The sequence below is a fragment of the Epinephelus fuscoguttatus genome, linkage group LG20, assembly GCF_011397635.1.
Source record: "Epinephelus fuscoguttatus linkage group LG20, E.fuscoguttatus.final_Chr_v1".
Taxonomy (NCBI): domain Eukaryota; kingdom Metazoa; phylum Chordata; class Actinopteri; order Perciformes; family Serranidae; genus Epinephelus; species Epinephelus fuscoguttatus.
Genome location: NC_064771.1, coordinates 12,730,608 through 12,752,956, shown reverse-complemented (window position 1 = coordinate 12,752,956; position 22,349 = coordinate 12,730,608). Strand labels below are relative to the sequence as shown.

General features: G+C 41.7%; 1 protein-coding gene across 2 annotated transcripts in view; it reads left to right on the top strand.

The window, feature by feature from the left end:
- The window catches only part of si:dkey-191m6.4 (rho GTPase-activating protein 22), a 48,367-nt gene that overhangs the window by 7,451 nt on the left and 18,567 nt on the right, over positions 1-22,349 (top strand). The window contains exons 2-3 of one of the 2 annotated variants that reach the window (XM_049563841.1): positions 4,035-4,234; positions 10,981-11,068. In XM_049563841.1, coding sequence (XP_049419798.1) covers positions 4,035-4,234; positions 10,981-11,068 — 288 coding nt within the window. Of the gene's footprint in view, positions 1-4,034; positions 4,235-10,980; positions 11,069-19,566; positions 19,938-22,349 lie in introns of those variants that run through there. The other variant, XM_049563842.1, reaches the window with a different exon arrangement.

Sequence of the window (22,349 nt, the reverse complement as noted above, 5' to 3'; positions counted from 1 at the left end):
TAATTACCTGGTCCATTTGTTTTGGAGAGGAAGAGACCTCTGCGGATAACTTGGCTCCTTTTAAAAACCTCCTGAACAAATAACACTGAAGGAATTCTAACCAGGAGAAGTTTAGGGTGGTTGCAGTCTGCAGTCCTCACCAAAAGATGCCAATAAATCACCCTAAATCTTACACACTGGACCGTTAAAGATGCAGGACCTGGGAAACCCTTGGAAAACCAAGAATTGTGCAGTTCATTGAAACTGGAGTCCAATCACTAGCAAAGTCATGTTATAGTTCGATATTACATGTACAATTAATGTATTAGTAATGCTTGTGATTATAGCTAATATGGTTGGTACGTTGAAAAAAAACAACAGCGGCTTCAAAATCATAGAGCTTCGTTAGTGTTTTTTATTCAAACATGCAGTATTTTAGGCTAACAGGCAGAAATAAAACCATTATAAAGCATTACCCATTGGCAAAAAGTAATTAAGACTGCTTTGCTATGCATAAATTATTAACATTGTTCTCAGAATTAATGGAAATGATTATATTTTAAAAATAGCTAATGGAAATGTGCTTCTAATCCAAGGACTAATTTATTCCATAAAAATGACTCAAATGAGGTGCCGGTGATGAGAACAAGGATCCTCCTTTGTGTGTGTCTGTGTGTGTCTGTGTGTTGCATGTGCCCTGAGCGCTCCCAGTAATAACAGAGCTTTGATTCAACAGGACCAGCAGTGCTGAACGTAAGGAGGGAGAAAAGAATCAGAGCGAGTCAAAGTAAGAGAAATGGAGGGAGACGGGACAGGGTGGGAGAAAATACTGAGCTGGAAAACACGGGAATTAACACAAGATGGATAAATGAGGAAAGCCAAGGTGTAGGAGAAAGCAGGAGAGGGCAACAACATGAAAGGGAAGAAATTCTGGCTGTTAAAACATGGATACAGGGTGTAGGGAAAAGACTAAAAGACAGTTAAATCTATTAGGTCAACAAACAGTGGAAACCTGGATTAAACCACTGTGCAGGATATTACGGAGCCTCTACAGTAAATTATGGAGAAATATGAAATGAAAAAGTAATGTTTCCATGGAACCACAATGAACAACCATTCATTAAAGCAATATAGACCTGATAATACACAAAATCACATTATAACCCAGGGAATCTGATGAAAAACATACTAGTCTACTTGATCTGTGGAAATTCAAGGTGACACTTTAAATCTGCATTAATCTATATTTTTATATCGACAATGTATTAAATGACTATGTGTAATGTTAAAGGTGTTGGTCATAATAGTGAACCACCATGGATTTTTTACCCACCTTTGGAGTTCCCCTCAGTTCTACGGAGCATTTTAGCAACTTTAAGCTAACTGTTATGGTTTTAACATCTGCCACTTCACTGTTTTGATTCACTCTCACTGCTTCCATCATGTTTCCAGTCGTAGCACTCAGCAGTAAAAACTTCTGGTAAACCTACTGTACCCTGCCTGCCAAGCACCAAACAGAAGAGAGCATAAGTTGGTTGTTAGCTCGGGCCATTGTGGAGCCTTTTGTTGCTATAGAGCCAGATATTTGCCTCAGGAGTTGTTAGCGACCAAAAACAGAGCTACAAGAACAAATACTGGACTCAAAGTTACCCCACAAACATGTACTATTACTTTAGAGTAATATATCTAGCAAACTACATAATTAGCTGTTGGACCTGCACTTGTATAGCAACCACTCTAAGTACTTTTTATACTGCAAGTCACATTCACCCATTCACAAACACATTCATACACTGGTGGCCAAGGCTACCGTACAAGGTGCCACCTACTACCCAGTTTTTAACACAATCACACACCAGTGGAACAGCCAGTGGAAGCAGTTTGGGGTTCAGTATCTTTCTCAAGAGTACTTTGACATGCAGACTGGAGGAGCCAGGAATCAGAGGGCTGATCTTTTGATTAGTGGACAACCCCTTCTACCTTCTGAGTCACAGCAAATTGGCTAACAAATTGGTAAACTAGCTACACTCTCTGTTTAAATAAAGCTGCCACTGTACCCAGCTGGCCACCAACATCATTAGATACTGATATTTGGTTGAATTTAGGTTGTCAACACGTACTACAGATGACATTTTGTTGGTTTTAAGTTGTGTTGTTTAGTAACCACAATCGAATGTCTTCCAAACATCTCATGCCAACCTCATCTTGACCTACAATAACGACATTTAGTCATAAGGTATGAAGACCGAAACCCAACATCTGCAAAATGTCACAGTGTTGATGTCCACACAACGTGAAATTCCGATGTTGTTAGACATTTAAAATCTCGTTAAACCAATTTTCATTCCAACCAAAATTTAAAGTGTCAGACGTTAAGAGTCCGACATCTGTCTGACGTCATATTGATGTCGGATGCTAACTGATAATGTTTTTTATCTGATGTGAGGAGTTATCAGAATTCTAACCAGCACTGTAGGAACCAAGGTATAAAATACAGCTGTGACTTACACACATTTTGAGTATATATTTTTTCTTTTTATCATTGTTTATTTCATAGAGAACCAGGTGACAATTTTCACCTGACATACTGATATATTAGTTTCACAAATGAAAATTTTTCATGTTTCTCAGGCCATTCACACGAAAATAAAGGTGTCATATATGAAAATCCAACAAAAAATCTACACCTTTTCAGGAAATAATCAGTCCATCCATCATTCAACAAATCTCTGAGGATCAACAGGCTCTACCAGCTGCCAGGAAGGGTTGTGACGTGACGTGAGCCCCGTCCTTTAGGCCGTATATGCTGGAGAGAGATGAGACAATAAAAAAGAATAAACATTGATTTTCTTCCCCCTCCCCATTCATCCGTCCCCTTCTTCCCTCTGTGCCATCTAACATTGATCATTTCTGTATGTATGTGTGTGTGTGTGTGTGTGTGTGTGTGTGTGTGTGGCACAAAACGCACAGCAGCAGGGAGGATGTCTGCACAATTGATTTCTATAAATTATACATTATCATCAGCAAGGCCTTGTTTGCCTGACCAGAATATAGCTCTAGTCTTAGCTCTGTGGCCTCTTCTCATCTGTATAAGACCATGAAATCTTAGCTCAGTTTGTCAAGTAACATTTTAGCCTCAACTCATGACACATGCTCTACATTGATGCTTCCCTTTTTAATCACATGTTCTGTCTGGTGGATCATAATGAAAAATACAACACTGAAACACACAGTATATTTGGCAATGGTCTTTAGGTTTACACAAGTCACGCTCAAGTGTCAGCTGATGTTGTATTATTATTAACTATTGTCAAAAATGACACACGACACGCTCTTAAATCTATTTTTTCTGCAGCTGATGTCACACAAGGACAACGTGAGCAGCCCACTGAGGACAAACCTGCTGTCACGTTAAGACACAGCAATAAAGCTGCCATCCTTTCCCTTTTAAACCTGTCCTTGACTGAGCTCAGGTTACACACGTTTGCTGAGAACGATTCAGTCAGCCAGCCAGTCATTCAGTCCCATGTGGTCCTATTATCTCAGCTCAAAAGCCGCTGCTATTCTATTGGGCTGCAGCAACTCACAATAAGTCTCTCCCAAGGACCTATGAAATGGAAGGGGGGATCCCTGTCACCTGAGGCTATGTCTATGTGTGTGTGTGTGTGTGTGTGTGTGTGTGTGTGTGTGTGTGTGTGTATTCCCCCGCCGGAGTCTCTATGTTATCTGCATTCTGTTATTATTTGTGCCTGCTGTGTCTCTTCAGACCCATTCCCCCTTCATCTAAAGGCGTCTCAGCTGGGGGCAGAAGGTTGTGTGTGTTTATAGCTGAAGAGCCCGGCAGAGCATGTGTGTGCATACAGCATACACAATAAGGGATAACACAAGCCTCTATTAGGGGGAAAATGAAAAGACACGAGCCAAAGAAATGGAAAAAAAATACTGCCAGCAGAACGACCCAATCAATCCCCCTTTGACCCTCCTAACCCCTCGCTTTCTGCCTGCGTGTGTATACACTGAATGAAAATGCTTTCTGTGTGTATGTGTGTTTGCAGCCAGGTCCAAGAGCATGGTGATGGGTGAGGTGTCACGGGGCTCGTGCCGGCCGGCCTCCCCCAGCCTGCAGGAGGGGGCGCTGAAAGCTGGCTGGCTGAAGAAGCAGCGCAGCATCATGAAGAACTGGCAGCTCCGCTGGTTCGTGCTGCGCTCAGACCAGCTCTTCTTCTACAAAGACGAGGAAGAAACCAAACCACAGGTAACACTGCGGCCATGTCTGCACACACGGGAATACACTGTTATTTGGCTTGTGTGATTATATTTACACAATTAAATGGAAGTGTTTTATCTTTGCCCCCCTGGTGCCGTTTTCCACTCTCTGGAGGACTGATGGAATTTTACAGGATAACGAGTTGGATGGTGTTCATGTTAATGTAAGGCTGCAAAAGACAGGAGCAGGAAGTGGAAATTCAATAATAATTTTATCTGATTCATCTTCAATATGAAGGGTAATTATGTTCTCCAAACTATCTTTCTGTCCTGCGGGAGAAGAAGTCCATGATTACATTTCAGTCAGGACCACTTTAGTCAAGAAATCTTAATTTCCATTTACAGTGTTGTATTTGGGGGTATGGCTCTGTACTGGGACCTCTGCCTTTTCCAGGCGTACGCAGAAAGCCTAAGGTGGGCAACTCTCCGCCCTTCTGCGTGCCTTCGTGGACAGCCTTACAGCAGAGAGAGCACACCTCTCCACCCTTCCATGCGCCTTTCTTTAAGGTTAGCGACTCAAGGCTACATTAGCTGCTTCTATTTTATCACGCCAAAATCTCTGACCAAACTGTTGGCAGTCAAGTTGCATTGTTGGAAACGTAGGCTTTGATGAGGCCTGGACAGGAAGAAAAATGCTTGCGATAAAAATCTGTGGTTGTGTGCCCCATTCATTTCTTCTTCCACTGTCCAACAGTGATAGAAAAGCAAAACCAAATCTGTGAAGAACGCTTAAAAATTAACAAAAAACAGTAGTTTAAGTTCAGCAACAGAGACTGTAACACGTTCATTTGCCGTTCATTGCTCTGAAATATGAAGCAGATGTGTCTGTTATACTGGCCTTTGTATGGCTGGCTTGATATTTTGCTGTGTAATGTTGTATGAACACTGTCTAATGATGTTAGAATGTTACATTGTGTGGACGTTGTTTGCAGACGTTGGGTTTTGTTCCCCATGCCACACGACTAAATAACGTTATTCTACGTCTACTTCATTCTGCTTAACTTGAGTCTGTTGTTATTTTTCGTGGACACTTATGTGCCATGTAGTGGGAGCAAAAGCCATATCCACTAGTCACATGCACAATACACTTGGGCGGCAGTAGCTCAGTCCATAGGGAGTTGGGTTGGGAACCGGAGGGTCGCCTGTTCAAGTCCCCGTCCGGACCAAAATATGGAGTGTGGACTGGTAGCTGGAGAGGTGCCAGTTCACCTCCTGGGCACTGCTGAGGTGCCCTTGAGCAAGGCACCGAACCCCCCAACCGCTCGGAGCGCCTGCCATGGGCAGCCCCACTTTGACATCTCTCCACTTAGTGCATGTATAGGTCCTGTTTGTGCATGTGTGTGTTTGGACCTGTGTGTAATTGACAACAGACAGAGTGAAAAAATTGAATTTCTTCGACTTTGATACAATTCATACAGAACTACAAAACAAACAAATGATGGCTTTTAGGTATGTTGCATTATTTGTCTTTGCACAGCTGTCTTCAGGCATTGAAATGAACAGTTTCAGACTTGAACACTGACCTCAAACCCACAGAGCTGTAAAACACTCAACACATGTTCCATAGTTTGTAATTTTGGTTTTGCACAACAGTGTTCAGGAAATGAAATAAATTGTTTTATACTTTATTACACACTTATGACTATTAAAAATAAACCCATTGTCCCAGTGTGAGGACATCATTTACAAAAAACAATAAAACTACTTACTGTTTAGACACAGTGCTTACTTTTTATACTCATCAGATCCTACTAATCCCAAATAGCTAGAAGGAATTAAATATGCATACCAAACCAGAGCTCTCAGGAGGTTAAGTAAACTCTACAACAATGCTACAGTATGTGCTTTATTTGTGAGAACAATGGAAACACACAGTGGCAATGATGACTCACCACACTCATAGGACATCTAAGTGCATTAGTACAAAACAGGGGAGCATTGTGGGACGCCTGGTTTCCTCCTCCATTAGAACACCATCATAAAAATATTTACACAGTAAAATCCCTAATCGATCCCAGTGCTTCTTTGGTGAGGGACGTCTTTTGTGGCTGACTCACATTTTCCCATTATGATTCTGACTGAAGACAAGCAAAACGGTAGCCTGGCCTGGTCTGACCTCACACACACACACACACACACACACACACTTGCAAACAATGTAAGGATGGACAGTCAACCTCGCTGACAGGCTTACAAAGTCGGAACATGAGGCGGTGATGTAATCTAACAACAAAAGACAGAAGAGGCAGGTCTGTGACACACACACACACACACACACACACACACACACACACACACACACACACACACAGACACTCTTTAGAGCATAATAATCATCTCTTTACATTCCTGGCTGAAATCCTGACACTTTTATTGATCTCTTCCGTCTTCACTCTGCGTGACTGCTGTTTATTTAATGTAGGCAGCAGCCGTCTGCCATCACTGTCATCACACACACACGCACACACACACACATACACTATACACACACTGAATGACGTGTTCTCCTCTGCGCAGTCCCCATTCTGTGGAGAACAACTGACGGGAGGCTTTGACAGACTGTCTTTAATAAGAGCTTGCCAATACTCATCCAGCCTATATTGATTTGCAGCTCCCTGTGGATTCAAGTCATACACGTGGTTGAATGCACACACACATATATACACTCAGATGAATGCACATCTATGCACACACACACACACACACACACACACACACACACACACACACACACACACACACAGATCCTCCCCCTCAGAGAGCAGGATGTGTGAGAAAGTGTCACTCCGGCCTTTTTTTTTTCCTTCTCCCTCTCATCTTCTAATCGATAGGAAATTTGAGGCAGGGAGTGGTGGTTTGGGGGGGGGGGGGGGTTGGGGGGGTGGGTTGATGGGTAAGGAGGGGGTATGTAGGCAAATCACAGCAACAGAACAAAACCACCCCCCCTACTGAGATGAAAAGATGTGATAATTGGTCAAGGGGAAGGCGATACAGACGCAGCCTCTATGCAGGTTTTCTTCTCCTTTTCATCATTTCATCCACTGCAGAACAAATGGACTTCACTTATCGGATAATCGATTTCTGTTTCGAACAACAGACAAACACATGGGAGGTGGTGGTGGTGGTGGGTGGCGGAGGAGGGGATCATTAGTGCTCTGAATATATCAGCTGCAATTCATTTAACACAGGATAGGTTGTAATTCTTTAAACGGAGAGACATGTTGCTTTGCTAGCATCTTCCACCAGCTTATTTTTTCAGTGCTTTGCAATGGGAGTGCCAAACTTTGTTTGTCGTAACAAACTTTGCACTGCAAAATAAAACATATTACCACAAATAACATCTGAGTTAAATAATGAATGGTCAGATAATGACAAGGGGACAGAGATAAGCTGGAATACTTCACTGTAAATCTCCAGGTATCCTAATATGACACCAGAAGACGATGCAAAGTACTGATTAAGCTGTTAATTCGTCAGCATCACACGTATGCCACCAAAGCGGCTGTCAACATACATATTTCACCGGTTGCAAAATAAATGGAAACACACAGATGAAGAATACATGATACAAAGTAGCTGGTCTGTGCCAGTGTGTAGACTTAGCTCAAGTAGCAAGCTAGTGTGCAGGAGTGTTTTGTGTCTTGCTTGGCAACAGTCCAGTCCCGGCCCAGTTGCCGAACAATTTTTGTTGCCTGACCTGTTGCCACTTTTTAATGTTGATAAATGGCGCTTATAGAACTATTGTATAAAAGCAGTAACACATTCATGGTTGTGCTGTTGTACTGAATATCAGCAAGACTGCGATTATCTTCCGCACTCCGTCTGCTGCCTCGAGTCTATGACCAAACCACAGCCAAGCTAATATACAGTACAAGGCACAACCTCTGATGTGATATTGCTTAAGTATATAGTTTCCTCTCATGAACCTATACAGACCGAGGCTGTCCTTGTTTCAGCCTTCCTCTCAGCCAAAGCAACTACTCTACCTCATGCCCACATGTTTACTTCTGCAGATATTCCATATCATAGCAACCAGACGCAACCAAAACGTCTCAGCTGAGAAAACATGGTCCTCCAAAGAGCTCTCAAACACTCCCAGCTGGGTGTTTCCTGAGGAGCATGTGACATTTTTAGCTGGGAAAACAACACTTCGGTGGATACAGGGCCTAAATGTTGGTAAAAAGATGTTAAGACACAAAGACCATCTGTCAATCAAACAGCATGGGCAGGCCTTTGACATCTTCTCCCTTCAGTTATCTGTTGATGTGGTTTTATTTTGGTGGTTCACTGTTCTCGTTCAGCAATGGTGGCTAACTGCTCATGTTAAAGAGATTTATTGAAGTGGGGCTATGTAGTAGAGTACAGCCATGGAAGATAAGATTTGTCCTACTGTGGACAGGGGCAGAAGCTGTAAAATACTGTATTTTAGCCAACAAAAAAAGGTCCACCTGAATAAAATCAGGATCAGTTTGAGTATACTGAAGCTTGTACACTGTATATCCATTTACTTTCTCTTCAAAGCCACCAGACTCATTCTGGTTAGTTTGTGTTATTGTGTGAATTTGGTGGATCCTAACTAACACTTTAAAACACAAACAAATAGGCAGCAGTGGACCAGCAACTCCCATGTTCTGCAAGGTAAATTTACTTTTACTTTTTATCAAAGGAGTCAGGTAGCTTTTAGGTGGGTACAGATAACCGTTACTCATCTGTAATTGCTGTCTGAGGGGTAAACTGGTAAAAAATATTCTCAACATAGCTTGCACTTGAAGTGGTAGTTCTTTTTAGGTGGCTAAAATAAGCTTTACTATTGTCCCCATCCACATACATAGCTTAGCCTCGATGGTAGTACCCATGCCTAATCTGCAAACGAAGGCGTGCTGACTGACATCTACTGTAGATAATACACTGACTATAAATACCTCATCCAGCCCCATTTAACAAAATCTGAACTATCCCTTTAACCAGTTCTTTCTTTATGAATACTAAAGAAGCTAGAAACAAGAAACACGTCACTTCCTGTATAGCATAATGGATCTAAAAAGCATACCGAATCCAAGGGTAACATTTTCAACTCTGTCTGTTACATTTAGAATTTTGATTTAAGAAAAATTCCAATAGAATTCAGAGCCAATGTACTGCACCGTATTTCAAGAAACTTGGGATATTGACTAAAATGTAAAATGTAGTTCTGTGGTCAATGGACAGCCTTAAGGAGATAAGGGGATTTGATTAAAAAGTATGAGCATTGCAGTTAGCTGTCTCGTATGATGCTTCTGAACATTGAGTCTGGTGTGGTCAGGTTTGGTCGATGGTTTACTGCTGCTTTGACTGGGATCCAGTAACGGCAGTGATGTAGTGTAGGGTAGACACAGGAATATGTGGTATATCCACCCCTTTCTCTGGCCATTTACAGTAGCCAAACCCACCTATCAGCCAAAAGCCATTTGAACACCCACTTCCTCCTCAGTAACCCACCTCATCAACTACCAACCACACCACTGATCATCAGCACAGGTTTATATGTGAGGATACAGCTGTTGAAAGGCTTGGCTAGGTGTTAAAGGGAGGAGGCTATGTGCCTCAATTTAAGGCCTACACACATGCCAATAGCACTGTGTAATATTTGTGAGCTTGGATGATGATCGGCATTAATGTGCAAACCAGGTTAAACTGGGCGTGTCCACATCTGGTTAAAGGCTCATGCACACAGGCACAGCTGTGAACCTGAGCCCTTCTTAGAAAAGACAAACTCTGCTATCTATCCTACATTTCCACCTCACACTGCTTGACTGTGTGATTTGTGTTCTCGGGCGACATGTTGCCTCCTTATTCATTCATCCCCGGCCAGCTACTCGTGTTATTCCGAGCACATAGCACCCTTGGGAGCGCTCCCTCCCCCCCGGTTCCTGCTCTGCCCCTGTGCTCCATCCATCCACAGCTCCCACCCCTTCCATTTGTTGCCATGGCGACTAATGTTGGCGACAGCCCGGCCCTCTGGTTGAGGCGCTCTGGAAGACTCCTCTCTCCAGTTTGATGGAGGATGCCAGCGTGCGTGCAGATTAACGAGGGCGACCCACAGACGCTGGCACCTCTTCACAGCTCACTTGGCCCGAGTTCTCCGGGCTAAATGGGTATTGATCTGGATAATGTATTCTGATAATCTGTGTGGGTCCCTGTTCAATCACAGGAGTAGCTGCTTAAAATTTTAGAGGGGTTAAGAGTGTAGCGATAGGAAAGAAAGAAGGAGGGAGGGAAGGACTGAAAGAAGGAAGGGGGAGGGAAGAAGAAAGGCCAGAAGGCATACAGGAAGGACACTTAGTCAGGGCTAAACATCTAAAAAATATCTTATCATGATTTTTCTGACCTTTTCAGTCACAGATCCCCTCATAAAATTTGTTACAGATACAGATGTTGAACATGCGTGCTCAGCAGATGGTAAGAAATCTTAGTGACCTATAAACTGTGAGAAAAGGAAATCGAGCAGCTGTAAATGAACAAATCCTTTTCGGTTTAAGTCAATACAAACCATGTAAAATCAAACATGGAAACAGGACTTTTTCAGATTGCCATTTCAATAGAAAAGATAAAGAAGAAGAACTGAATGATAAAGTGAAAAAAGAACAGAAAGAAGAGACAGGACAAAAGGACTGCCCTGATATAGGGAAAGAGGCTAAAAACAAAGAAGAGTAAAAACCTGACATCTGAATGTCTCTCTCTCTCTCTCTGTTTCAGGGCTGTATACCTCTGCAGGGCTGCCAGGTCAATGAGCTCACAGCTAATCCGGACGAACCAGGAAGACACCTTTTTGAGATTGTACCAGGTGAGATCCACAAACTCCTCTTCCTCCTCCTCTTCCTTTACTTCTTCACTATAAATCCTTCACTACAAATTGCTTCTCTGGTTCCCAGAGCATGCATCCTCTTCATCTGTCAACATATCTTGTATTCTCACTGTGAACATGTTTGATTAGATTATGAATAATTCAAGCCAGAGTTGTGCGATGTGTGGAAAATATGCCATAATGTTGTTGAATATGCCGATAATGACTTTACTTGTGATACACATATTAAAGTGTGCTCAGTTCTGCCTTTGTGCTACGTTCTGTATAGAGTTAAAATACAACAAATTATTTTCTAAATTAACTGACTGACACCAATAAAAAAAGAGGGATAGTAACATTTTAAGGTGCAGTTTTTATGGAAATAGATTTGTCTTAATATTATTTGAGTCAAAAGACTGACATTTTGTGTGTATATGTGTAAACACCTTCCACAAATACACTACTAATACTGTTAACTCAAAAACTATTTGGCAAATATAAAATGGTTGTGCAAATTCTACAAATAGATTTAAAAAAAAAAATCTGTGAATACATGAAATTATTTTATAACTAAATGAAAAACAACCTTCAAACAGATATGTGTGAATCCAGTTTTTATTTGTGAATCTAAATTCCATGTATTTTTATTTTTTGGAAGTTTATTGTGTATTTACAGATATGTTTTATATTTACAAAATATTTTCATACATTTCAAATATTTTTTATTTTATTTATTTATTTATTTTATATTTACAGATTACGCATCAACACACCAACAGTTTGTGGATCTCCTCACACAAATAATACTGAGACAAATCTGTCTCCATAAGTTTTCTACCAATACTCTCTTTTGACTAACTCAAAAAAAAAAAAAAAAAGAAAAGAAATATTACCGTCTTTTGGTGATGTCCTTATCACACAAGTTGATATCGTGATTATAATTTCAAAAACTGATATAATGGTAGCTCTTACACCAGTAAGATGTGAACTTGGCAACTTCTGATATGGAATATTAATATGGAGGTGGTGGCTGTAAATGTATCCCTAGATCAACTTAGTTAAACCAAGACCTGCCAGCATTGTCAATAATCATCATGCAACATATTACAAAGGACATTTATACATTCAGTACGACAGGATTTTGAGTTAGTAGAGGTAAAAAAAGACAACCAATCATATAAATACAAATACATAGCAGCAGCAAATGTATACATCCGGTAAATGCTCTTAGGTTTTCAGGCCAGTCACGTTCCTGAACTGATAGGGAGGCCAGGATTGCGCCTAATAATGGACATGGGTGACACCATATTTGGTCCAAAAAAGTACCCTAGCTGCTATAAAAGAGGTATGTTCCAAAAATGTGTCTTTTAAGTAAGAGCATGATACAAAGTGCAATAATTACTCAATAAAAGTGTCTAAAAAAACACATCAAAGCTGAAACAAAAATCAAACCAGCTTTGAAAAAGAAAGAGATACGCAATATCACTGTTCTGGGATCTGAATTTAAACAGTTGTTAAACAGTATAATCACCTTTATTCTCTAGTTGCTATTCTGTATTGAGACAGCAGAGAGCACTATTAGCCAAGGATTACTTCCTGTAGTGGTCAGTCTCATCTCATACTGCATGGCCTCAGCGCTGGTGACATGTCAGGTACAAGTATTATATCACGAACTATGAAAGTCAGTTCCCGCAAAAAGAACCGTAAAATAAATGGAAAATACAACGGCCTCTCCATCGCTTCAATCTGCTCTGTGTCTGTAGATCTCTGGACTGTTAGTGAGCCGTCATGCTTCGCATGTCGCGCTAACACGCGGAAGGCTTTGCCTGCGGCTGAACAATCTGGTTCAGCTGACCTCATGTAGCCTTTCAAGTTTGAACTCAATTACTACAACACTTGTACATGTCTTGAAGTGTATTTTTATGCGTGTAGATGTCATGTTGTCAAGGCATCACTATTTAAAAACCAAGTTTAACCTCACAATCAAGTCCTGCTGTTAAACCTGCAGGACAGCAGCTGAGCTCAGCGGTCGTACAGTCCATCCTTCTGGCTCTCTGTATCATTAAGGGAGTGTTTGCTTAGAGGTCTCTGCCTGTGTTTAGAATGGCCGACAGGCTTGTGAACCTGTGTGTGTTTTGTTTATGGCCGGTCAACATAACAGAGGGGTGAGAACCCTGATGCGTTTCTACAGACAGGCCTGCACACTGAGAGAGAGTGGAGGGAAGGAAGGGCAGATGGAAAGGAAGAAGCCAGAGAGGAGAGTAGTGAGGTGAAGGAAAGATGCAAGGAGACAGGTAGGAAGAGAAGGAGGCAGGCCAGCAGAAATGAGAGATGTATGTAAGATCTTGCAGATACTATAAGGGTGAAAGATTAACTTAATGCATTTAATTTTGACTTTAACCTGATGAAAACAGCTGCTGCTTAACTGCTGCATCTTCTGTTCACACCATATTAGATTTGTTGGTTCCTTGGGGAGAACCACGAGTTACTCTGCCCTTTCTCCACTCTGTAATCGGCTTAGAGAGATGAAGGCTTTATTCACTCCTGTTGTATGAAATGAATGGAGATTCTAGACTTCACGTCGAGTTAAAAGTAATGCTTCGCAGAGGACAGTTCTTCCCCCTCATTTTTAAAACAGTCATTATGGTGTCCAGTCATGTCTGCAGCTTTTCCTCACAACCGCAGCCAATTTTTACAGCTTCAAACGGAGAGACGGCGGCTTATTGGAAACTCTCAGCCAGTTCTGGCAAAACACTAATCAGCAATGAGCTCAACAAGCACCGATGCTCTTTTACACAAATGCCTTCTGCTCTTACTCTGCTTCTATTCACACCTAAAAGGAAAGTAAAGACCATAATGAGTCCTCGCTGTGACGAAGCTGCCACACAGATGAGAGAGAAAAACTGTTCTTAAGAGCTCTTTGATGATTCCTCGTACATGTCCAACTCTTAATGGTTAAAAAAAGCACAGGATCTCACAGGGTTTGATCCTCAGCTTCTCCTGTCCATATGTCCTTGCAAGACAGTTTTTTGTTAATTGTCATTTCTTGCTAGAAACTCTGAGAAACTAACTGTTTGACTAGAAAGTGTGTGTGCATGCGTTCTGCAGTAGTTTGAGTAAAGTCGTAATGTTTGATATATGTTTATGGAGCTTTTGATATTTCTCTGTTATAAGTGAATAAGTGAGGACATTTATTTGGAATATTGACTCAGTTATATTTATTGGTATTTCAAGACAAATATATACAAGGCTTTTAAAACATGCAGCGTAGGAGCAGAATCACAGATTATTCATTTTAAGAACAACAAATGATTTAGTAAATGTTATGCTTTAAAAGCATGGACAAACACACAAGTTCAGGCACCATCAATTTCTAACATATATATGCCTGGAACAGCAGCTTCCCCCTTGCAGCCATACAAATAGTAGAAAACTGCACATCTGAGAGGCGAGACTTATAAAAGATTAGAACTCCCAGACTGATAAACCCTCAATTTGAGGTCAGACCAGCCCAGAAATGAAACTGCTGGCTTTCTCTCACTTTCAGCACTCCTTTGTCCACTGTAATAGAAGCCCTGTCCTTCAAAGGAGCCCAGGGACCTTGGCTGTTCATCTGGGTCATATCATTGACTGATGGGCTTTGTTTTTGTCAGACTCTGTGTGTGTGTGTGTGTCCAGCCACAGGGTAAATCCATTGGTCACGTTTATTGTGGAGATATGGAGTGCACAACCCTGTTGCAGGAGGTAGATACAAGCAAGTCAGCAAGATGCGAACCCCTGACACCCACACACGCACACACACGCACACACGCACACACACACACACACACACACACACAATGTGCATGTCCTCATCCACGGGTCTGCCTTTACATTCAGGCCTTGTCTATGTTAACAGAAGCAGACTGAAGATAGTTTCTCATAAACTGACTCTTGGAATCATGGGAAAGACAAGTCATCATTCAGGACAAATGTTTTATGGTCCCACAATTTCAGGGTCATAGTCAGTATAAAAATCTCCATATGCCTTTCCCATTTCCCAATTTGTACCTCCTCCATTCTTCTCCTCAGTTCCTTTCCTCGCATCTTAGCCCCGCCCACAGGAGATGCAAGTAGAGGAGTCGAGGCAGAAGCGTGAGGAGAGAGGAGTCAAGGCAACACGCATTTAACAAAATGAGACACCTTCACCTCGGAGCAGTCATTCTGAAAAGATGTCATCACCTGTCCATTGTTTTATTATAACCTATCTCTGTCTGAGCATGTTTACTTTTAATTCAATTGACGATGTGGCATAATGTTACAAGAATGTAGGGATGCCATACATTTTTTATTTAACACACACAAACGGACACACACATGTACTCACAGAACTTTAAATGTTCATTTATTAAAAAGCAACATACTCTACATGGACTGGTGGAGGGGGAATGAAATATCCACGCGGATGGGGGACTCCAGATCAGAGAAAATAATTCATGGTGGGTGGTGCACATGCAAATTTAGATGGCGTGAGAGCCGATACACGCATCACTAATATAGGCTACATCCCGATACATACAGTATATAGCCTTATTTTAGTGTGTGAAGCATTAGGAATGTCTGTATGAAATGTAATATATAAACAGAGTGACATATATATATATATATATATATATATTTATATGAGTGAGTTACATATATTTACGCAAACACACTCATGTCTGTCTATCTAAACAAAGTACAGCTGTGTGTCACGGCTCTTTTATACTTCAGCAGCCGAAAACACTTTCGCATAGGATACACTGGTATATCCTCGCTTATAACTCCTCAGGCCAGCCTCCTTGATTCTCGAACCTCGGCCCTTCAGGTGCATTGTAGGAATTGAGACATCCTTCAAGATGGAGTGCGGAGATCAATTCTGGGTCACAAGCTGGAGGATCGAGGAGGCACAAAATTGGAAAACAGCAAAGGCCTTCTGTACATGTATACTGCTTCAGCACATTCAAAGTGCAGTTATGTTGGCAGACAGATCTTTCTGAATGTTTCTCAGTGGAAGCAAAAGAAGCACAAAAGTCATCCTGCTTATCCTTGTAATTTCCTTTTGGCATTTGAGTGAAATAACAGCAGTAGTTTAGCTTGCAAGCAATTAAAAACTGGACTCCCACCATGCTTTTTTATCTCTTGTACTCCAGACAGAGCGAGCAGTGCACCCAAACAAAGCCGATTCAACAGTCATGTGCCAGAATCTGAATTGAGCTTGTCTCAAAGCCTGGAGGCATGAAGGAAATGTGCAAATAACTGGGCATTTTAAAATATTCTTTGTATTTAACGGCTGACTCAAGGCTATAAGCCCTCTGTTATGGTAGTGTGAAGCAATTAAGCCATCTGGAAAACAGCGCACGCACACACACACACACACACACACACACACACACACACACACACACACACACACACACACACACAAAACACACTCTTGCCTGTGCAAACGTGACGGCTTCTGCTAATTCATTATGGTGGACTAGTCTTTAAGGCAGCCCACACACTTGCACCCTGTCCATGCATGTCCAAAAACACGCAGGATTATTCTGTGTTTAGAAAATCTATTTTATCAAGAGGCAACAACAAATTCACAACAGAGTCCACACAGTCACTGTAACCTTTACCCTTTGACCTCTGTGACATGAACACAATGTATGTTGGCCATGTCATTAATCCTCATTGGGTCAGATTTGTAACCAGTGTTGGATCCATGGCCTTCAAAGAGCACCGCAAGATGCATATAGAAGTTAAAGGGAAATGTCACATTGAGACTCTCTTATTAGATAAGATGAATTCAGATTCTCACTTTTTCTAAGAATGTTGGGAGAGACTTTTCGCTTTCTGGCTGAAAGTTAGATAAGAAAATTGATACTGAAATGCAGCCGGTAACGATGTAATATAAGGAGCTGGAAAGTCCCAATAGGGTGGCTGGGAATGGTGGTGGTGGATGGGTCCACAAACCACTGACTTTCACCCAGGAGCTCGGTGTTCACTTCCGGAATACCAAACAAAGATTTTTTTTTTCTGAACCTAACCATGTGCTTATGTTGACGTCCTGGATTGGTAGCGCATCCTGGAGCATCAACAGCAGACGCAAAAAGATACCTAGCACTTAATATGTAGACGCGAAAAGCCACTGATAAAGCAGCAATATGTGACGATTTGGGATGAGAACATGTTAGCATATTGATAGTGGGCTTGGCATTCCTCCCTGCTTCCACTCTTTGTGCTTAACTAAGCTCAGCTGGCTAGCTCTTGCTCCATGCTTACCATACAGACATCAGAACATGTTCTCTTCCCATCTTGTCAAATATTGCCGCTTTGTCAATGGACCTACCTGTCAAAATATGACACACTACGTACCCTCCTGTCTCTGTTTTGGATGTTCTGGAACGCTGTGTCAATTTACACTTGTTACAAGCATAGCGTCTTTTCAAAATACATCTCTGTTTTAACTGAAAATGAACAGTTCCTGCTCGTTACATGCATACAGTCTTTTTCAAAGTAAACTTACAATATAGGTAAAACACTTTTTTGGTTTGTTTCCTTAGGTTGAGGCAAGAAAACTGGTTAGGTTTAGAAAAAAAAACCCATCATGGTTTGGTGTAAAATTCACATGGGAAACAAACAGCGGACTCCCGCAAACTCCCAGGTGAAAGTCCGTAGTGATGCTAGTTGACAGCAGCGTTCCAAACTGCCACTGCCCAGTGCGTATCACACCACCAAGAAGGGTGTCTCTGTGCATCCACATCTGATGCTGGCAACCGCTAACAAAGCGCTGGTATTTGTCAAGTTGGGTTGTCGCCCACTGCATCTAAAACTGATGCACCTGGTGCATATCATACTGCTGCAAACGGTGCCCCTGTGCGTCGGTATCTGATGTAAACATTACTGACAAAGTGGCAGGATTTGATGAGCTGGGAGAGAGAATGGGCTAGACGTGAGAATGGTAAAAGCCCCCAGGAACAGCTCCTGGCTTTGAGGCCAATTTTACATTATTGCAACTTCTGGGTCTGTAACTTGACGCCATCTGGCCCAAAAAGACTTTCCTATAGAAGTACGTAGAGCTGCACAAATAAATTAGATCACAAGGTGAGTGGAGAGCTAAACCAGAAATTAGCCACTCGGCCGGCAAAAGTCTCTAGTGTGCTTGCACTGTGGGCCCAACAATATAGAAAATCCGGGTAATTCTATACCTGGGAAGTCAAAATGCTTGGCTTTTAAGCTACTTTTATTAGAATAAACAGGGCCACCCCCCTCATCGGTAAAACAAATTTCCTTTAGCCTGCCTTAACCTCTCCAGTTTAAAGTCTATACAAACACTGACACCCATACTGTCAACACCTGTAGGTCCCAACCTCAAACCCTAAATATGAGTTAGTGGGATAATAAACATACAGCGCTGTTAATACAACACCTTTATGCACACTATGTATAATGTATACACTGAGGATGGTGGTGAAGATGTTACACCAAACCAAAGATGACATCATGGACTATGAAGCAGAATGCAGATCACTACATAAGAGATGCGTAACACCTATCTGATTATGTATTCTGAAGGTTTCTATTCCCTATTTAAACAGCCTCCATCTTTGTTGCTAAGTGACCCTGAGATTACCTCTCAATCTCACAGAGAAGGACAGACTGTCATGGCTTTTCTTGAATGTTGGATTTCTATAAGTGGAACATACAGAATTTCTTTGTTTATTCGGGTATGGTGGGCAGTGGTGTGGTGGTAGTTACAGTAATGAGGTGGGTGTACTACTAAATAGATGGGTAGGTTACCATGGAGAAAGTGGTTATACTCTCCGATATATTATACCCTCCACTGATGGTTGGCAAACAAAATATCTGCTGTATCATTAAGTGTGCTACTAAGAACTAGGTCTACAGTATGTTGTAGATTGTAGATTATTCAACAAGAGCCTTTAACAACCTCAGGCAGCTCCTGCCTCTGTTTGGTTAATATTTAGAAAGTTGTGTCTGTGCTTGTTAATCAGTTTAGATGAAGCTGGAGCCGTGTTTAATGAGCTGATACCATGTCTCATTTTGTAGTTTTCAAGAACAATCTTTTTCAGTAAACAGCTGAAGTGTACAGTGTTAACAGAGTTTATCTGAAGCGCACTCAGCTACGTGCTTGTACTCTATTAGCTTATGTGGCATTTTGAAGAAATGGATGGAGCCACAAACACACTCCCTGTAATCAGCAGGATCACCTTTGAGTCAGAGATACCAGTTAGGGAAAGTGGCAAAACAGATTTTGTTACCAGAGGGATCCAAAGTCTGCACTGCCTGTGTCTCACAGAGATTGATTGGCATTGTCTGCTTTCCCTCTGTGTGTGTGTGTGTGTGTGTGTGTGTGTGTGTGTGTGTGTGTGTGTGTGTGTATACAAGTTTGTTTGGCAAAGATTCGAGGACAGCCCATCTCCCTGCTACTGCACACACACACTCAAACAGAGAGAGACAGAGGGAGAGAGAGAGCCTTGTTACACTCCTCCTCAGGGATTTGCTTCTCCCCAGGGGGGCTGAGGGAACGGACCTGCTGCCCACACTGCTGAATGAAAGGAACGGGAAGAAAAGAGTGAATGAATGGACAGAATAAATGAGTGAAGGGCAAGGAGTGGGACTCGTTTGACGGGTTTTGTGTCCGTTGGCATCGAGCATGCCTCACTGGCAGGTTCTGGCCGTCAGTGCTACCTGCGTACTGATCTGCTTCCAAACAGGCACAGTGGTGACGGAGAAGCCGCTTCATGCTGCAGCTTTAGGCCAGAGCCAGTCCCAGCTCACTCAGACATGGGGCCAGTGTGCTGCAAGCCGGACAGACTGAAGAAACAACATCTCCAAGGTAACGGGAAACAGATGCTGGAGATTTTAAACCGGTGTAGTGGAGGGTGAAATGGCACGCATGAGTTTGAGACTGATGGAATATACAGATATACAAACTCTTCTTCATGGCTTTTTTTGCGTAGAATTAAAGGTACTGACTCTTGTTCCTGCTCCATTCCTGCAAGATACATCATATAATCAGACTATTGAACATTTTAACAAAATCTACTCTTACAGGATGATTTATTTCAAATTTTCTGTGGATCAGAAAGACGCAGACTGACTTTATGTGCAAAGTTTTGTAGTTACCAAGCTATTTCTGTGAAATGTTTGAATGCAGAAGTGGATGAATTAATCTCACAATTTAACAATTTACAACTGAAAAAAAAGTATTGCAACTTTGTGATTTGTATCTAATTAGCAAAGCAGGAAGTATCCTGATTCCAAACCTACTATCATCCAGTGACTTACAGATTCGCTCTAAGCAGCTAATAATTACTTTTCTTTGAAGTTGCTGTAGTTGCATGACTGACCGGTCAGCTGCACACAGTTACTGATACAGTATGTCAGGTTCAGTGTCTACTGTACTGTGTGTCAGCCACGCTTGCAGTAGATATATTGTGGCGGGGGCTTGTTGTGTCTACAGCAGTGCATGCTGGATAGAAAACATGAGGTCAGATCTGAAAAGCAGCTGTAAGGCCAGGTGGATGGTAATGTGTCTTTGGTTGTAGTTTAGTTATGTGTATTGTATGTGTATTTTTCATTGTTTATGTAGTATTTTTTATGATTTCATACTGTTTCTTTTGTTTTTTTTTGCAAATCGTTTAGCACTATAATCACAAAAATGTAATAGTGACTTGTGAGCTTGAAGATTTAAGTGCTTCAAACAACACTGTGTATTCGACAGTCTGAAGTGGGTGCTGAGTGGAAACCCTAAAACATCGATTCTCAATTAACTGGCAACACAAATTAGCAACAATGTTTGAATTCTCTGAAACACAGAAGCTATAATAGTATTGGCTGCACTGACTGGTCCTCAATGCTTGTGAAACTACACATGCACAATTTTCTGCCAGTCTCTCTCTCTGTCTGTTCTCTCTCTCATACATTTTACCAATAATAAGCAGCACAGAGGTTGTATAAAGTTAATCCCCAACCCATTCACAGCGCCCAATCATCAGTCACATTATTAATAGAGGACGTGGCCTGAGGGACATAAGACACTCCAACACACCAAACAGTGTATGAAGTGCATGACCTCTGCTAGGCCAGAAGAGTGGTTACTGTGTGGTTTAGACCTGTGCTTCCATAAAGCTGCTAAATGATAAACTGTAGAGAAAAAAAAACATCTGTTCCCAGCATGTGACTTCAGCAACTTGCAGATCCAGAGTTGAAAAAGGAAAGGTTTCCTTAGTAGCAGTAACAGCTCCCAAGTTACATGTTATCTCATTGGTATGTTCTGTTCAAAAAGTTGGTTATGTGCTGGACCATTTGTTGGCCAACTGCTTCCAGTCTTAACATCAAGCTAAACTAACTGTCTCATGGCTATATTTACCATACCGACATGAGAATGGCACTGATCTTCTCATCTAACTCTTGGCGACTTTATGCTAAACTACTCCTTTTAGAAAATTTCTGCGGAAAAAGCATCACTGAAGGCTGATTTGTAAATATTTGTGTCAATGTGTATTTTTTTGAAGGGGCTTTTTTCCCCCCTTCACAACAAAATTGATACCTAGGGTGTGTTCGTAAATCCAGTCCGACACACTTCACCAAAATGAGCCGGCTGTCGTTCAAAGAAACAGAGCGTTCTATTTCTACACGAATAACAAACCATTAAGTTAACCACACATTCACTCTGCTTGGCGCTCTGCTGCTCCGTCTCCATAGACAGAGAGCCCAGAGTGTGCTCTGCTGCTCCGAGAGTGTGGTGTTCTGAATGACCCAACGGTGCATTGCAGCAGTACTCCGAATTTGTGAACGGTTCAATTTCTGAGTGTGCATCTAACTCCTAAACCTCTCCTAAGTCCTAAAAACGCACTGACTTCCAGACAAAGGAACCGGAAGTTAGTATTTTAGCACTCCCAGTTCCCTCGTCTTAAAGTCACTGGGTTTTTTAAATGGGTTTTTTAGTTTGATATCTGAAATAAGGTCTGTGGTTAACACAGGCTGAAGAGACTTTTTGTTCTACAACATAAAATACGTTAGTCATTACCCCACTCATAAATTCTGTAGCCTTTATGGATCTTTAAAAAACGCAGTTACAAACAAGTAGCCAAATGAGACTACACAAAGTCATAACGCCAAACATGACTTTACAGCCTTGCTGTGATGGCGATGTTGACGTCATGCGACCTTGGTGCAGTTTGTTTCTAGCCTACTGTTAGCTTTTTACTTCTAGCGAATGCATTTAGGCTTAAAAAATCCATCC